The sequence below is a fragment of the Danio rerio genome, chromosome 9 (assembly GCF_052040795.2).
Source record: "Danio rerio strain M-AB ecotype USA chromosome 9, GRCz13ab, whole genome shotgun sequence".
Classification (NCBI taxonomy): domain Eukaryota; kingdom Metazoa; phylum Chordata; class Actinopteri; order Cypriniformes; family Danionidae; genus Danio; species Danio rerio.
In genome coordinates this window covers 24,510,762-24,529,334 of record NC_141029.1, presented here as the reverse complement: position 1 = coordinate 24,529,334, position 18,573 = coordinate 24,510,762, and the positions used below count along the sequence as shown (strand labels likewise).

At 35.5% G+C, this 18,573-nt stretch overlaps 1 protein-coding gene across 25 annotated transcripts in view; it reads right to left on the bottom strand.

Moving 5' to 3' along the window:
* Positions 1 to 18,573, bottom strand: part of dgkg (diacylglycerol kinase, gamma) — a 256,255-nt gene that overhangs the window by 11,020 nt on the left and 226,662 nt on the right. For all 25 annotated transcript variants that reach the window (XR_015499359.1, XR_015499360.1, XR_015499358.1 and 22 more), the window contains 2 exons: positions 3,094 to 3,214; positions 2,249 to 2,309 (listed from right to left, as the gene is read on the bottom strand). Coding sequence is in view for 20 of the 25 variants with exons in the window: in XM_087267727.1 (XP_087123853.1) it covers positions 2,249 to 2,309; positions 3,094 to 3,214 (182 nt within the window). In the remaining 5 variants the exon portion in view is untranslated. The remainder of the gene's footprint in view (positions 1 to 2,248; positions 2,310 to 3,093; positions 3,215 to 18,573) is intronic.

Genomic DNA, 18,573 nt, shown 5'->3' with positions numbered 1-18,573 from the left:
TGCTAAAGTACAATTACGGACAGCACAAAATGTCTAGTTATGCACACAATGTGTGTACTTTATGAAGTACGCACGTTGTCAGATTAAGTTTAATATGATTATTGCACTTTTCACAAACAAATGTGGTGTATTTGATGAACTGTAGATGGTTGTTCTGCTACTACTAATTTGTATTTTGGCATTTGAAACCTAAAATAGGCAAGGCAAGGCAAGGCAAACTTTATTTATAGAGCACAATTTAACACAACCGTAGTTGATCCAAAGTGCTTTACAATAAAATAAACTAGACAATAAAACTAAAAATAACTGGTATTATAAATACAATAAAATATATTTAAAAGTAATACTAAAATATAAATAATACAAAAATAACATGCATGCATCAGTCAAAGGCAAGAGAGTAAAAATGTGTCTTTAAGTTAGATTTAAAAGCATCCAAAGAAGGAGAGATTCTGATATTCAGAGGGAGACTATTCCAGAGCCTTGGGGCCGCAAAACTGAAAGCTCGATCACCCTTTGACTTGCAGCGAGACCGAGGGACAGACAAAAAAAACTGATCATGTGATCTTAAGAATCTGCGAGCTGTATATGGCCTAATAAGCTCGCTGACATAGGCCGGGGCAGAATTGTGCAAAGCTTTATAAGTGAAAAGAAGAATTTTAAAATCAACCCTGTATTTTATAGGTAGCCAGTGCAATGAGGCAAGGACAGGGGAGATATGCTCTCTTTTCTTAGTTCCTGTTATTAATCTGGCGGCTGCATTTTGGACCAACTGTAGCCGAGAGAGTGTTGACTGAGGTAGGCCAATATACAAAGAATTGCAGTAGTCTAAACGAGAGGAGATTAAAGCATGGGTTACGATTTCTAAATCTTTTTTAGAAAGAAAGCGTTTAACTTTTGCCACCAATTTAAGCTGGAAGAAACTGCTCTTTACAACTGCATTTACATGTTTGTCAAACTGCAAGAGTGGATCAAAGATAACTAAAATAAGGTCTCTTGTGATTCAAAACACTGATCATCTGTGGTTTTGTGCGCATCTTTCTGACCACCGGTGAACTCATCAAGAGTAATGAGCAGCTGCAGATTGACCTGTGAAGGCTGAGTTTTCATATTCATATCATTTTCATATCATAGTCTTTCATATTTGGTTCTGTTAATGTATTAATAATTTAAACAAAATCTAGCTATTATATGTAGGCCTATGTGTTTTATTCAATTAATATTTATACAATTTTTATGGACATATTTTTATGTTAAATTTAACTGAACAATATTTTTTTAAAGGTAAATGGTTTATTTTTGATTAACAAGTGCCAGTTTTGCGTAAATGCCCGTTTTCAAAATGAACAACCAACTTTTAATAGTAAAGTATTTGCCCTGTGTGTCATTCTACTATGCTGCTGAAGAGTAGATGATGTCGATCGAAGATTATGTAAAAGTCACATAAAATCCTACATAACCGATCACACTGCGATCTGAAACATCGCAGTCGCCACACAACATCATAAGACATTAATATTAGGTTAGATCGTGACGTCAGGTGATTAAAATTCAATTTCTAGAGAGCGTTGTAATGTTATTTCGCTGTTCAATAACGACATCAAATTACATTGATATTTGGTTGATTTTAGGTTGTGTTGAAAAGTGACCAAAATCTAACATTTGATACATGTCATAGTGATAACGTTCACACAATGTCTAAGTGTAACATGATTAGACGTTGATATTTGGTTGATGTTAGGTTGATTTTAGGTTGGACGTTGGACATTTCCTAACAAAATTCAACATCCTCACGATGTTGGGGTACAAAGTCAATATGACGTCAGGGATCAGATCTGTATTTATTACTACATATGAAAGTGGCACAAATCTGAATTGAAAAGATTAGATTCCATGTGGTTTGGGCTGTTCACACTGTCAAAACAAAAACAGATCTAAGTAACATAATGTCTGTTGTGTTGATGCATAAAATCTTTCTTAATCCTTTTGCACTTGTAGGGGAGAACAGTAGTGTTTACAAGCAAAATACATTTTTATTGAATTGTTCGCTGTGGCAAACTGTTCTGAACTCCTGAACGAAAATTCACTTTGGCTTCATTTTGTTCAAAATTCAATCTGAGATTTGACTTGAAGGTATTAAGGCCTTTGGTTCTGTTTATTCACATTGTCTACTATGGCTTATGAAAGAGTCTGTGTTTCCAAAATTCAAATAAAAGAGTAAAAGAAAGCAAAAATCAAGTGAGCTGACCGTGCATGGCGGCTGCATCCACGGCTCTCCATCAATCTGCATGGGCAGCAGTCGGGACGTCCTGCGGACAGAGAGACAAGTAGAGAGAAAGAAAGACAGAGCTGTTACGGGTCAGGTCGTTGACCAGGCAGAACGCGGGCACGAGGCTCCTATACAACACTTTTCCTGGACGGCTCTGAACACTGCACTCTTTGTTCCCACAGCTTGTTCCCAGCCGGGCCCCTTACTCTCTAAACCAACACACTCACACAGTTCAGCACCTCCGTCCCCATATGAACACAATGTAACAAAAAGTTAGTTTAGTCTTTTCAGCAGGGCCACCACAAGTTAAAGCAACACCGCATGGGAGAATGACAATGATGAATGCCCTATTAACATCCATTACGGAAAGTATGAGGTCGCAGGCAGACCATCCTGTGTACAGGTGAGGAAACACCAGCAAGAATTGTGAATAAACTCCTCGCTCTTAAGGTCATTATGAGGGTTTAATGGAGCGAAGCAGGCCGGGGAAACACAAACTTGTGAACTAGCAGCTCAGACGTGATGAGTCTCCAACGGTTCATTAGCATACATCAGGACTGAGCAGTGTGTGTGTGTGTTTAGACATGCTACAAACATCATTATTCATCAGTGTGAGGCATCCAGAAAGTTAAAGCTGTTGGCAAAGCGAATGACAGCAGGTCAAAGGTCTGATTTATAGGCTGCATTGGCCAAGAGTGGACGTCTTGCAGAGGGGGAGGGTGTAGAGAGACGTTTCAGAGCCATGGACACAAGTGTTTGTCTATGAGCTGGACAAACACTGAACTCTTAGTCAATGTGTATGTGGATGGGCATGAACTGCTGACCTGATGGTGACATTGGAACACTGTGCAAGGCGCCGTCCAGCACTCTTCAATCCTGTATAGATCTGACCCATCTCGATGGCTCCTTCCAAACCCACCACCTCCAGAAGCTGATCACTTAGATCTGTTTATCCAAAAAAAAAAAAAAAGAAGACAGAGAGAGTCTTATAATTCATGTGTCAGCTTTTGCGTATGTGTTTTTACTAGATTTCCTAAAGAGAGAAGACAAAAGTCTTGTTCGCCTAGCTAAGTTTTATAAATAACAAATAATAACTTGACCTCTATTTAATCATTTGGTATCAGAAATGGCTTATAAGAAAGGCAAAGGCCTCTAGATTATGCTTATTTTAACAAAAAATAAAATAATTATATATATATATAAATTAATATATATATATATATATATATATATGATCATGCCTTAATTTAATTAGGACAGTAAGGTCTGACTTTGCTTAGACAAAAGGCTTGTCACTTAACAGAAATAATGTACAGTATAGAATATAAGCTCATGGTGCAGTGGAAAAAGAATTAATATTGTGTATGACTCCCATGAGCTTGAAGGACTGCATCCATGCTCAATAATGTTCATGTTTGGTGACTGGGCTGGCCAATCCTGGAGCAACTTGACCTTTTTTGCTTTCAGAAACTTTGATTTGGAGGCTAAAGAATGAGGGGTGCTATCTTCTGCCACTTTTCCAAATGATCAACTAGAAGTCAAGTTATTATTTGTTGCTCCTACATCTGGGATCAATGATAAGACTTTTGTCAGGTAGTGTACTTGAGTTGGTTACAAATTTTTGGAGTACAGTTTTTGACATCATTAAATGTTTGTAAATAGTAGATGATGACATTTTTAGATGAACTGTCCCTTTAAGGTAACCTCTAAATACTCCAAAAGATGCTGAGAAATCAATGTAGCTATGGATAATTCTAATGTTAAACAGAATTTACAGCAAAATATTTATAAACAGAATATAACTGGATCTATATCACATCTGCATCACCACATAAACACTAACACTAGGAAAGTAAATCAATAGTTTGAAGTATGAAAGAATATGTCAACACAGGCTCATTGGAAATACATAACTCTACAAAACTACATACGTACTTCAATATGTTTGACAGCAGTTTCTTGTTAAAACGAATGCTACAGGGCAGTAAGATATAGAGTGATTTGTTCCTTTTCACACTAATGATATTTATAGAGGCTTGTATTGACATTTTTTTCCCACACAACACCAAATAAATACAGGAAAACAACTTAACAATGTCCATAATTTAGACTCTAATGCATTTCTGTCATGTTCACTTTGCTCAATAGCTCACTTTATTCGAGTCTTGTGTAACTAATTTGCGAATAGAGAAATTAAAGCTATGTAAAATCAAGGTAAAACTATGTGGTTGTGGTGCAATTTCATCTTGTGTTTGCTTAATAAAAAAACTGTTGGTTAGGTTTAGCAAAGGGTTTAGGTCAGTGGTTTGTTTGGTGACCTAAATGACACATCAAACCTTCTTCTTAAAATGTACAGTAACACTTTATTTTGATGGTCCATTAGAGTAGATATTTAACTGACTATAAGAAACTTTGAAAGTACATCTCATCTTACACTAACCCTAACTCACTGTAACCCCAACCCAAATCCCCAACCTAACAGTTCACTTATAATCTAATGAGTATTAGTAGGCATAGATGTTCAACAATTAGATCATCAAAATAAAGTGTGACCAAATGTACTCTTAGTAATGCATTTCACATTTGCAAAATGTAGACTGCGTTCTCTGTGGATTTGTCATCTGAAATATGCAATGAAACATACCTGGCACAACGTACTTTATGTTTTTGCATAAATATAGGCTGAGGCACGTATTTCCAATGAGCCTGGTTTGAAAAATGAGCACAGATCTAGAGGGTAAGAGCTGCTGAGGTCGGTGGTTAAACTTACTAGTAGGCTAAGCTTTAGTAAATGCTTGTAAAACATTGTTATCCCTTTACCCACTCATTAACTTTCTCTCTCACACACTAGCAAACTAGGGTCATGACAGCAAGTGTCCTATATGCGCAAACACACACACACTGAGGAAATGACTAAATGTCTGTTGCAGAGTAGGAGAATCAGGCCAACTAAATGAGTGATTTATAAAAGCCTCTTTATTTCATAGAAGGCCTCCTTTAGTGACTCATTATTCAAGAGCCAATGCACTCAAATCAGTGCATGATGAAGAGGATAATACATGTAATTCTGTTTCAGGAGTATGAAACTCCTGCTAATTGAGGGATCTAATGTAAATTTAGCATTAATTAGTCTTTTATTTTTAAATTAGCATTTCAATTATTAAATTTTCCAGTGTTCATTCTGAGTTTTTAGTTATGTTGTCATAATTTCATTACTTTCCATTTAAATACACATTTATTTAATATTAATATTAATTAATATTTAATATAAATATTGCTAATATATTTTTACTTGTACCAATGTATAATCAGTTGCCAGGGCCTGTAGTTTTTTTATTTCATGTAATATATATACACACACACACAAATTTAATATTTTATATAATATTTACACTATAAATTATCATTTATTCATTTAGAAGGCACTTTTATTTAAACATGAGGCATACAACAAAAAATCTTAAAAGGAGTTATACTTTGTATAATGTACACTTTTCTTTCAAGTGTTAAATTTTTAAATTTTCATGAAAGAAAGCCACTGTTATATCCAAGATGCTATAATCCTAAGAGATGAGTGCTGATCTTCCTGCAGTGCAATTCTGTTCAATGGTGATCTGAGTCAAATCCAATCAAATGCAACACATTCCTGCTGTTTTCTGTTATGAAGCACCTTTTCAACAATATATTGACTTTTGTTATGCATAACAAATCATAAGTAAGGTCATACAGTATTTGAATTTTTAATTTAGGTAAAACTATTATCTTATCTAAACATATATAATGGTGTTTAAGACTCATGCATTGTCAAATTATACACTTCAGTCTGAAAAAAAGGCACCAAGGTCCATCATATTTCAGCAAATCCAACTCATTTGAACAAATGTGGCCTCAGGATTAATTTGACTCCAGTGTTCTTATACCATTTTCAAAAGTAAAAATAAAACAAAATCAGTTGAGAAGACACATGCGCTGACTTTAGAGTAGAGAACTTGAACTATAAAGTCATGGTGCAGTGGAAAAAGAAATATTATTGTGTATGACTCCCATGAGCTTGGAGGACTGCATCCATACATCTCTGCAATGACTCAAATAACTTGAAAGTGTTTTTGCAGGACTCGCAGTGTTCATCAAGATTCTTTATATTCATCTTTGAGGCCTCCTTCATCTTACCCCAGATATGCTCAATAATGTTCATATCTGGTGACTGGGCTGGCCAATCCTGGAGCACTTTGACCTTCTTTGCTTGCAGAAACTTTAATGTTGAGGCTGAAGCATGAGAAGGAGCGCTATCCTGCTGAAAAATTTGCCCTCTCCCATGGTTTGTAATGTAATGGGCAGCACAAATGTCTTGATACCTCAAGCTGTTGATGTTGCCATCCGCTCTGCAGATCTCTCACATGCCCCCATACTGAATGTAACCCAAACCATGATTTTTCCTTTACCAAACTTGATTGATTTCTATGAAAATCTTGGGTCCATAAGGATTCCAATGGGTCTTCTGCAGTATTTGTGATGATTGGGATGCAGTTCAACGGATGATTCATCAGAACAATCTACCTTCTGCCACTTTTACAAATAATTAATTAGAAGCAATAGAATTATACAATATATATAATATCAATGGAATATATATATAAAATCAATGGAATGAGGCATGCTACTACTACCCTGCAGTTCACAAGGCCGCATGACAAATCTTCTCTTTTACAATAGCTGACCCACATTCCTAGACAATCAGTAGAAACTCTCGCACAACATCCACACAACCCAGAATTCATCATCAGTTCAAGCCGAACACCCACTATGAGCGACTAGTCAAAGAGATGTTTTCATTTCACCCATGCTGGATCTGCCTTTAAAACTCAAAGCTCATCCAGTCTATGATTAACACAAAGGTCTCTGATGTGTGACATGTACTTAAAGGCACATCTGCAAACAGCTTATGTTTACTCATCAGTCCAGAGAGGAAGAGCTAGTGTGTTTAGATTAGGCTATATATGTTGTTTAAAGAACTGTAAACACTGTTAGTTATTTTACAATGTCACCCGACAGAACGCAGGCCCGTTTCTGCAACCCAGCAGGAAACTGATGCCTAGATTATTCCTGTCTCTATGACATCGAGATTTCTGCAAGGATGATGATGCAAGTTTAAGCTCCAGAAAGTCACTTACAACCAATGCTGACCGGAGAGAAGTGGTCAGACTTTGTTATACAAAAAAAGATCAAACAACTAAAAAGACCAGTTGTGTTATCAACTTAACATATTTAGATAAAACATTCAGATTTTTTTTCCATATACTGTGAACTCCTATGAAGACTATATCATATATATTTTTACATGATTTACAGAAGACACCTAATGAAATGCCATTTATTCTGACAATAGTTTACACACCAAAGTATACTACATATAATACAACCATATTTAAAACAAGAGCCATTTTATAACATATTAAGGATCACTGTGCACTAATTGTATACTAACTATACACTTAGCGGCCACTTTATTAGGTACACCAGTCCAACTGCCCGTTAGCGCAAATTTCTAATCAGAAGCATGAATCCATCCTGCCTTGTATCAACAGTTAAGGCTGGTGGTGGTGGTGTAATGGTGTGGGGTATATTTTCTTCAAAAGAAGGTAATGATTTGCACTCAATTGCTTCATACTGTTTTTATTTTTACTTTTTCCTTACATTTTACGGGTGATAACAAACAGACGTTTCTGCACAAAGCCTTCCTCAGTGTGTGACACATTCTCCAACTTCACCCTTTTATTCCATAGTCAATGTGCAATTATTTAAACCGTCACTCTCATTTCATTATCAATTAATCACACAATAACTTATAATCTTCACAGCAATGACAATAAACATTCTTCCCATTTCCAACCTCACTCCACAGAGATAAAGTGCATCAACCACCATCACTAATCAGGTGTACATTAATCCAAAAAATTCTAACAGTTGACATTAAAAGTTTTCTACATTTAACAATTACTCAAAGATTAAAAATAACAAGTCTTACCTTCATCTCTACTCTTACAACCAATTATACAGGAGACATTTACCTGCATATTAAAAAACGATTTGCAAGACATACGAAAAAACTTGCATTCAAAAACCATTACTACATAGGAAAACATCATATCAATTATCATTATATTTTTTAACAATTTACACTACAATATATCATGATCAATTACTCGAAGAATACCTTTTCCTTCCAAAACATAATCTCGCAAGAAAATAGCACATCATATATATTTTTATATATTATATATCATGTATATTTTCTTGGCACACTTTGGGCCCATTAGTACCCAATTGAGCATCGTGTTAACGCCACAGTCTACCTGAGTATTGTTGCAAACCATGTCCATCCCTTTTTTTAACCACAGTGTACCCAACTTCTGATGGCTGCTTCCAGCAGGATAACACATCATGTCATAAAGCGTGAATCATCTCAGACTGGTTTCTTGAACATGACAATGAGTTCACAGTACTCAAATGGCCTCCACAGTAAGCAGACCTCAATCCAATAGAGCACATTTGGGATGTGCTAAAACGGGAGATTCACATGATGGATGTGGTGCTGACAAATCAGCAGCAACTTTGTGATGCTATCATGTCAATATGGACCAAAATATCTGAGGAATATTTCCAGTACCTTGTTTAATCTATGCCACGAAGGACTAAGGCAGTTCTGAAGGCAAAAGTGGGTCCAACCTGGTACTAGTAAAGGTGTACCTTATAAAGTGGTTGGTGAGTGTATGTAAATATATTAAACCTTTATACTTCCCAACTATTCTTAAAACCATTAGATTAAACCCGATTGTCAGGAGTTGTTTATTAATTTAACATGTATACACAGTTTAGTAGGATAACAGAACCTTGTACAGACATTTTAATGAGTATGGATCAGTATAAGTGTAGTTTCATTTGTACATTTTCCAAAGGTTAACTCAAACAATAAAGTAGAAATACAGTTGAAGTCAGAATAATTAGCCCCCCTGTAAATTTTTCCCCCAATTTCTGTTTAATGAAGTAGATAATAGCTTTAATAACCCATTTCTAAAAACTAATTTATTTTTAATAATATTTTATTAGATATTTATCAAGACACTATTATACAGCTTAATATGACATTTAAAGACTTAACTAGGTTAATTAGGTTAACTAGGCAGGCTAGGGTAATTAGGCAAGGTATTGTATAACGATGGTTTGTTCTGTAGACTATTGAAAAAATATAGCTTAAAGGGGCTAATTATTTTTTCCTTAAAAGGGTTTAAAAAATTTTAACTGCTTTTATTTTAGCCAAAATAAAACAAATAAGACTTTCTCCAGAAGAAAAAATATTATCAGACATACAGTAAAAAATTTCATTGCTATGTAAAACATCATTTGGAAAATGTTTAAAAAAGAAAAAAAATCAAAAGGTGTTTAATAATTCTGACTTCAACTGTATAATTACTTTTAATATGCCTCCAGTGCAAGTCGGCCATTCATTCCACTGTGGCGACCCCTGATAAATAAATGAAAAGTCGAAGGAAAATAAACGGATAATTGATTCCTATTCATATGAAATCAAAAATTTTCTCAAAATTTACACCAAAAATTGACCAATATTCAAAAATTAGGACATTGACCAATATTTTATTTATGAACTGACAATGAACAGTTGTGTTTTTACCAACAATGGTTAATATAGAGAAATAAATACTATATATTTATCTAAAATAAATGTGCAACTATAAAAATTGAATAGCAAAATTTTACAAAGTCTACATTATGCGTATTATCTGTTGTGTCAGAACCACATGCTGTACAAAATAACACACTGAAATGGGAAAAAATTATTCAGTATCACTGATATTGTAGGTTAAGATAATAAATTCAGCAGCCGTGAATATTGCATTTACACAGGAAGTAAGTCAGTGAGTCATTTTCAAGTTTAAATATTTTACAGAGCACATTTCACGGCACAAATAACAAAACCTCCTGTGGACATGCAGAGAAGTTCTAAACTGCGCAGAGACACTCCAGGAACTCAAAATCTCTCAACAAAAACTTATATCTGGGAGGAACTTTCTTTAAAGGGGTGGTTAATCAGATATTTTTCAATGTTTGACCATCTATAATGCATGTTGAAAGAAATGTTACATCTGGAGGTGGGCTTTATATTGTGTTGAGCTGTATTTTACTGTCAGGAAATTTGTCTTGGACTCAGTCCACAAATAACAAAAAAGACAACACTTAACATTTACCAACAACAGTGACATTTAAAAGTACCATCAAGGTAGTTTACCATTTAAAATGCTAGTGGATACCGGTATAAATGACTCCTTGTAATGTTACCTTTACATAAAGAAACTTTTATTATGTAGATTTTAGGACTTGTGATGTTACCAACTCAGGAAGAAGCTTCTTGTGGTCCCTTCAAGCAATTTGCTGTGGGCCTTAAGAAGGAAAGTAAGTAAAGAAACCTTCCCTTTGCGTTGAACTTTCTAACTCGTAGCAATTTTTCTACAAGATCACACACTAACTAAAGTGAAATCATAATCAAAGAGCCCTTTATTCAGAAGTCCTTCCACATTCTCCTCTTTGTAATATTTTTACACACTGTCAAGCCTCTTGATAGTTTTCAGCATGTGGTATGACCTGTGAATCTCTTTTGTTGAGTCATGACCTGGCTGAAGAGAAAAAGCTGCCTGCCAGTGTTTATAAAGTGTTTATTGATTGATGAGGAGTGGAGAGGTCTGAACCTGCCTGACTATGCAGCTTTGCCGGGGGATATTGTGACTCTGCTCCTCTGAAAGGTCAGACAGGAGAGGTTTGCTGAGAGGTGAACATACCGTATGTTTTGCTTGGAGGGCCGCGAAGAGCCCCAATAGAGAAATCCGTGCCTGCTATTCTTTATCCACCTCCAAAATGGCACTATTTGACAAGCATGTCAAAGATTCAGATGCTTCCTGAGCTGTACACATCTACACAGCTAATTTCCTAAAAAAAAAATTATAGGACTGAGGTTTGAAAGAATAAAAGAGGCAGGTAAAAAGTAAAGATGTCCCGATCAGGTTTTTTTTTGCCCTCGAGTGCAACAGTAAATATTTTTTTAAAATCTAATATTAAAACAAATAGCACCTCAACTTAAAATACCTGACAGGCAATCCCAAATTTACATATCTCACAGTTTACTATGGCAACATTATCATCAACTTCATAATACCTCCAGACTGAAGACATACTCGTGCTTTCCACTTCAAGCTGCTTTTGTGTTCTACTTAGCCATTATTTAACCAATAGCGTCTCAAAGTGACGTCATGCTGCACACAGCTGTTTCTGTTTATTATATATTCAAGTCCTGAACGGGCGGTAAAAGCCGATTCCGATCAAGTCCGAAACTGCGTGAATGGGCCCTATTTATGTGATGGGATCTGGACATCCCCAGTAAAAAAGACAGATTAGGAATTAAGGACTGATACTGTATAATGGTTTGAATGATGGATGACTCTCCAACACCCAAAACAGCAACAATTTCCAACCTAACATGGACTATATACTCACACAACTCTGCAAATAATCCACCAACTTGTACAAAATTCTACATACAACATGACAACTTCAAAACACTATGCAATTCTGAGTGTGCCCCACACCAGTAAGTGGGTTTGACAAACCACCTTTGGAAAACACACTCTCTTTGTCATCTCTCTGACTTTTTACAGTTTTGCACATGTGCACCGGACACTTTCTTACAATTACTCCATATAAAAAAAAACAAACAAACCCAGAAAACATTTTAAATTTAAAAAAGTGTGCTTCACACAGGTGAGTAGGCTTAAACCACTTGTAGAAACACTCTTTTCTCTCTCACTCTCTCTAAGGCCCAATCCCAATTCTATATTTGTATAGTTGTACACCTTGGTTTTGACCTGACAAATATTAGTTTCAAGGTTTATCTAGCTCTTCCCCTTAGCCCTAGGCCTTCAAGATAAAGAGAATTGGGGTAAGTGGAAGAGCTAAGGGCTTACTCATACTATGCTATCAGAACCGTGCCCAGGCCAGTTTCCCAGATTGTTTGTGAAGTGCGAGTTCTCTGAATTAAGCTCAGGCATGGTTCACTTGGCCAGCCCTGGCCCGGTTGGAAGGGGTGTGGTACGCTTATTGACCTTATTCTAAAATGCGGAAGTGCGCCTGTTTTCGCGATTGTCTTAGAACTTCCGATTCAGTCGCCTATGGGAGAAATGACTAGGAATAATAAACGGCAGAAAACGGTCAAACTACTTGCTCTACAAACAAATGTTTGCATGACTATACAGACCAAGTAGAATAATATATTAAGAAAATATCAAATTGCAACATCAAGCAGCGTAATGAGCAGTTTTTAACATCAAAAAATGAATGAAAGTGAATGAGACCGGAAGTCTCAAGCCAAAAAGATTCATATGGCAGCGCCCTCTTGTCGGCGGAGAATAAGGTGAATAGTGTGAGTGTAAAACGTGCCAGAGCCCGAAACTGAAAACGAGTCATGACTTTTAAGGAACTGTTTGATTTGCATTTATTTATCATTCTTACTGTTCGATGAAGCAAACTGTCATAGATTATTAAAGATGCAAACCCCTCACTGCACGAAACCTGTACCTTCAGCAAACCTCCTAATTTTTGCAGCATGAGGACTTTATGATTGTTTATGAGCATCAAAAGAGGCAGATCTTTTTTGTAAAATATTTGACTGTGAGTCTGTCACTGCATCTCAAACGACTTAAACGATATAACGATATAAAGAAATCTCCACTGAGCTGAGCGCTTCTTAAACTTACAGGCCCGAATGTAATGTGAGTTTGGGTCGTCAGGGGAGACCGGAGGGCGGACAACCGTGCTTTGGCCCGGTTCAAGGCAACTGTACATAGTGTGCGTACACCCTAAGGGGTAGAAGTGGAATTAGGTCAAACAGTTCCTTTGTGTAATTAGCAGTTCGGTTTGATTCACTATATGCCCCCTCAATTGTAATTTGGTTTGGACAAAAGTGTCTTCTAAATGACTAAATGTAAATGTACATATTTATTACCTGTTTAATAAAAATTATATGTAATTTATTTTGTTAAAATAAGCATAATCTAGAGGCTTTTGCTTTTCATTAAAGCCACGTCTGAAACCAAACGATCACTTAGAAGTCAAGTTATTATTTGTTGTTTCTAAAACTTGGATAGGCGACAGGACTTTTGTTAGTTAGTGTATACGATTTGTATGGACCGTGGGAGGAATTGGTGCTCTTATGTTAGGTTTCTGACCAATCTATGGACTTTTCTGATCTATGGTCTTATTGTTTATGATTTAATTAGATGCACTAGGTTTTTAGCAGTGAGGAAAATAGTTCAAAGAAAAATTATTAACAATTTCACACTCAAGGCCTTTGGTATTTCAGCATGACAGTTTTCAGCTTGTGATATTTTCAGCTTTTGTGGGGTCGTGACCTGGCTGAAGAGAAAAAGTTGTCTGCCGGTATTTATAAAGTGTTTATTGATTGATGAGAAGTGGAGACAAAACACCACGGCACAGGAAGAACGCAGGAGAAACAGCAGAATTGACGCAAGCCAAGCATGACAAAAAACAACAAAGTGAACTGAAATATTAAAGGGAAAGTTTACCAAAAAATGAATTATTTTACACAAAATAATAACTATATCAAACAGAGGAGAACATACTAAGTAAGCCAATATGTAACCATAGAAACAAAGGGAAACAGGAACTAATGCAGTTAAAAATAATTTTTTCACCTAATTCTAAAGACTATTTGTGGAAACACTTTAATTTGATGATCCATTTGAGTATTAGTAGACTGTCTGCTTAATGTCTGTTGGTGCTGCTCCTTCAAAAGACATTTAATTGACTAAAAGAAACTTTGCAAACCAACTAACTCTAAACTAAACCCTAAAGCCTAATTTTTATTTTCACCTGGCGCTGCACCTCTGGTGACGAAGTATGCGTGCACCTCACGAAACAGACAAAGCTTTTATACTTGATGCGTTCGCCGTTATGATATTTCTTTTAAAGCGACAGGGGATAATCAAAACAAACCCACCATAAAGTCAGACAGATAAACAAAGTAGAAAGTTTCTGGAACTACATCATATCATTAATATTATTGATGATTTTTAAACTAATTAGTTTTATCATTTTAATAAATTATTTTAATGATTATAAGAATTTTTTAACCATTCAAGATTTTTTTTTAAATCAAACTTTGTTGCATCACTTGCTTTTGGTCATATCTCAGACAGTTCTACCTATTAAAGTTTATAAAAATATGAATGACAACAGAACATGGGTTGCTCTACAATATATTTTTATCAGGGAAAGAATAAACCATTATCACCAATAAAGCCAAGAAAAACAGAGAATCAGTATATTGTAAACTGGCAGGTTCAAATATTCTATTCCAGTGATCAAAGAAGCAATTTGTTACTTCATTTTAGTTTTGTAACAATTAAACTAAAGCCTATGAATGGTGGAAAAACAAAGTCTGTAATATTAAAACCACCCGGGTCTTCACTTTTGCAATGGCCTCTCTTTTTGTTTTTAACTAACTTATCCTTTAAGTTTTTCTAAACTTTTTAACAAAACACTTTCCTCTTTTCCCACTGTTGCAATTTCTAGCCAATTATTTTAGTCCATTTGGTTATTCCTATGATCATGCATGGACGGATCATAAAGTGTCTATACAGTGGTGGCGCAGAGGATAGCACGTTCGCCACACAGCAAGAAGGTTGCTGGTTCGAGCCTGGGCTGGATTAGTTGGCATTTCTGTGTGGAGTTTATATGTTTTCCCCCGAGTAGACGTGGGTTTCCTCCGGGTGCTCCAGTTTCCCCCACAGTCCAAAGAAATGTGGTACAGGTGAATTGGGTAAGCTAAATTGGCCGTAGTGTATGAGTGTGAATGAGAGTGTATGAATGTTTCCCAGTGATGGGTTGCAGCTGGAAGGGCATCTGTTGCGTAAAACATACGATGGATAAGTTGGTGGTTCATTCCGCTGTAGCGACCCCAGATTAATAAAGAGACTAAGGCGAAAATAAAATGAATGAATGATTTATATTCAACTCAAATCAAATGCGGCACCGCACATGTACGAATCTCAAAAAATGTAATGCGCTCAGCCAGCCGAAATCATGTTGCATACACATAAAGCGAACCTTCACAAACGCAGCGATGATGTCACATTGGCCGACCGCACTCAAGCGAACGTGTCAAGTTTAAACCGGGCGTCACCCTAACCCCAACCTTACAGTCTACTTATAATCTAATGAGAATTAGTTAGCATGTAGATGGAATGTAACTTAAATTTAACAAACGGACCATCAAAATAATGTGTGACCCAATTTTAATTTAGTTTTGTTTATGTAGTTTTAGTTCAATTGTAAATAAGAAATGTTTTCTTGCCAAAAAGCTAAAATAAAATCTGTCTATTATGTCATTTATTTATTGATTTTTTTAGTTTTTAGGTTTACAAAATCAACTGATACTGTTTAAAAGATGATTTATAATTTTAAGGCTAGTACAAAGAGGACAGCAACTAACTGGGAATCAAGAAATATGGCAAGCCACATTTAAACTCAATCTGCTGTTTTATGCCATTTTCCATGTGTGTGTATTTAGAGTTGTTTGTTTTTTTGGCATACAAAATATAGTCAAGGGGCATATAGACAAGGCGGCTCAGTGGTTAGCACCGTGGCCTCACAGCAAGAAGGTTGCCGGTTCGAGTCCTGGCTGGGTCAGTTGGCATTTCTGTGTGGAGGTTGCATGTTCTCCCTGTGTTGGTGTGGGTTTCCTCCGGGTGCTCTGGTTTCCCCCACAGTCCAAAGACATGCGGTAGAGGTGAATTGAATAAACTAAGTTGTCAGTAGTGAATGTGTGTGAATGAGTGTGTATGGATGTCTCCCAGAACTGGGTTGCAAATGGAAAGTCATCCGCTGTGTAAAACATTTGCTGGGATAAGTTGGTGTTTTTTTATTGCACTGTGGTGACCCTGATGAATAAAGGGACTAAGCCGAAGGAAAATAAATGAAGGAAATAAAAATGTAGCCAACCAGTTATTATGAAAATTCTATAAATCATTGTAAAAAGACCATTAATAATAAATTCACATATGATGTATGCTATATTCAACTGTGTACTTACTGTCACTCTTGTCTTTTGTTTCATGAAGCAAACATATTATTATCAAACACGCTGGGCCTTTGCTCTTTGCCCCAAAAGCAGCGAATAAAATAATAATACAGAGAGGGAGGGGAAAAATTGACGGGAGCCTTATTTTCCTCACGACACAAATGTTTCCCGCTCTGTCAGGTCTGGGCTTTCTTATTTCAGGCAGCGCATCACAGTGAGGCAGCGCTAAGAATAGCTCACAAACGCCTTCTTATGTAACCGTGTCAGAACGCATTGTGTGGAGGATATTAAGTGCGGGATGAGCAGGGTTGTGTTGGAGGTATAGAATGAAATGACAGTGATGTAAACAAATTATATGACCATGTTTATTATAGAAAATAAGCTATAGTTGATCACTGCCATTTACTACTGTGGAAGCCCTTTCAAATGAAGTCAACATAGCATTTAAGACTACCATTCTGAAAGTCACTAGCACAAAAATGAACCTGCGTGTAAAGCTCTGGACATATGTGCACACAGGTGACTAATATTAATTTGTCTCCGAGCTGTTCTTGTCTGCGGTCACCTTGTGCTTGCTGACTAGAGTAGAGACCCGATGCTCTGCAAATCTTTGTAAACCTTCACTTACAGGTAGAAAAGTTTGAAATATGCAAGCTAAGCTGTGGTATTTTGTTACCAAAAATCTTCTGCAATTCAGAACACTGGTCCAGTCAAGCTAAAGGAACGGTTCACCCAAAATTTAAATTTAAATTCTGTAATCATTTACACACCCTTTACTTTAAAACTTTTTTGAGTTTCTTACATCTGTTAAACACAAAAGAAGATATTTTAAAAAGTTGTTACCTTGGAATTATAAGGTTCTATCTGCTTTCTGAATGATTTTGAGATAATGAGCTTCAAAGTTTTTTTTCATTCCATATGTCAAACAGCATGTGTGTAAGATTTTTATTTTATTTTTTTTTAAATAAAATGTAAACAATGTATAAAAAACATGCCATAATGTAAACAAGTTGTCATTTAATATGTCAATAACTCAATTTTGACAAAAAATGTTAAATGGAACCTTATAATTCTAAGTTGTCAAGTGCTGGAAAGTGCCAGCATTCAACATTCTTCAAAATATCTTGTTTTCTGTTCAGCAGAAGAAAGAAATCCATTAAGGTTTAATATTACACGAAGGAGCATAAATGATGAGGTAATTCAATTTTGGTGTCATAAGCTAACCTTTTAAGTCATGTTTATTTATAATAAACAAAAGATTGCAAAAAAAAAAAAAAAAATGAGGCAGCTTTACAGCTGAAAAAAATATGGCAGTGTTATATATTAGATATAACTAGGGCCAGACGGAATCTGCTGATATTTTTTGCTATTTCTGCACAGAAGTTTGTTAAAAATCTGTGGATTATGCGGAATGATTTTGGGAGTATCATAACTAAAACCTTAATATATGAAATAAAAAAGTAATACCTTATTTTAATGTTTACAATGCAAATATAATTAGATCCACTTTATTTGGTAAACAAAGCAAATCTCTCATAAAATACATCTACTAAAATAAATCATATAAATATTTTCATATTAGTCAATAATTTTACTGAAAATAATTTAAAAACTGAATAAATATAAATTTACACACGTTTACACAAGTAAATATACAGAATCAATGATGAGCTAAAAATCTGTGGAATTCTGCGTGCACAGATTCTGTGTAAGCCTAGTTATAAGATATAATGTATATTGCAGGGGTCACCAACATGATGCCCGTGGGCACCAGGTAGCCCGCCAGGTTCACATGAGTTGCCTGCGGGCCTGTTCTAAAAATAGCTCACCATAGCACCACATATGAGTAAGCTGTATCTAATATTTTTATAGGTATTCTTTTTAAATCACACTTGCATTGGTGTAAATTTGAAAATTACTTTAATTTATATATTTAAAAAAAACTTTAAAAACAATTTCAGACAAATGAAGTGTTGCATATTGATATTTATCTAACTTGTTAAATCATTGTTGACAACTACTGTGAGAAATCATTAACATGATCAATGTCTTCACATAGATGAATATTATTAATTATTAATAATAACATATAATTAAAAGTAAATTAAGAAAAATGCGTTATTTAATAACTGGTAGCCCT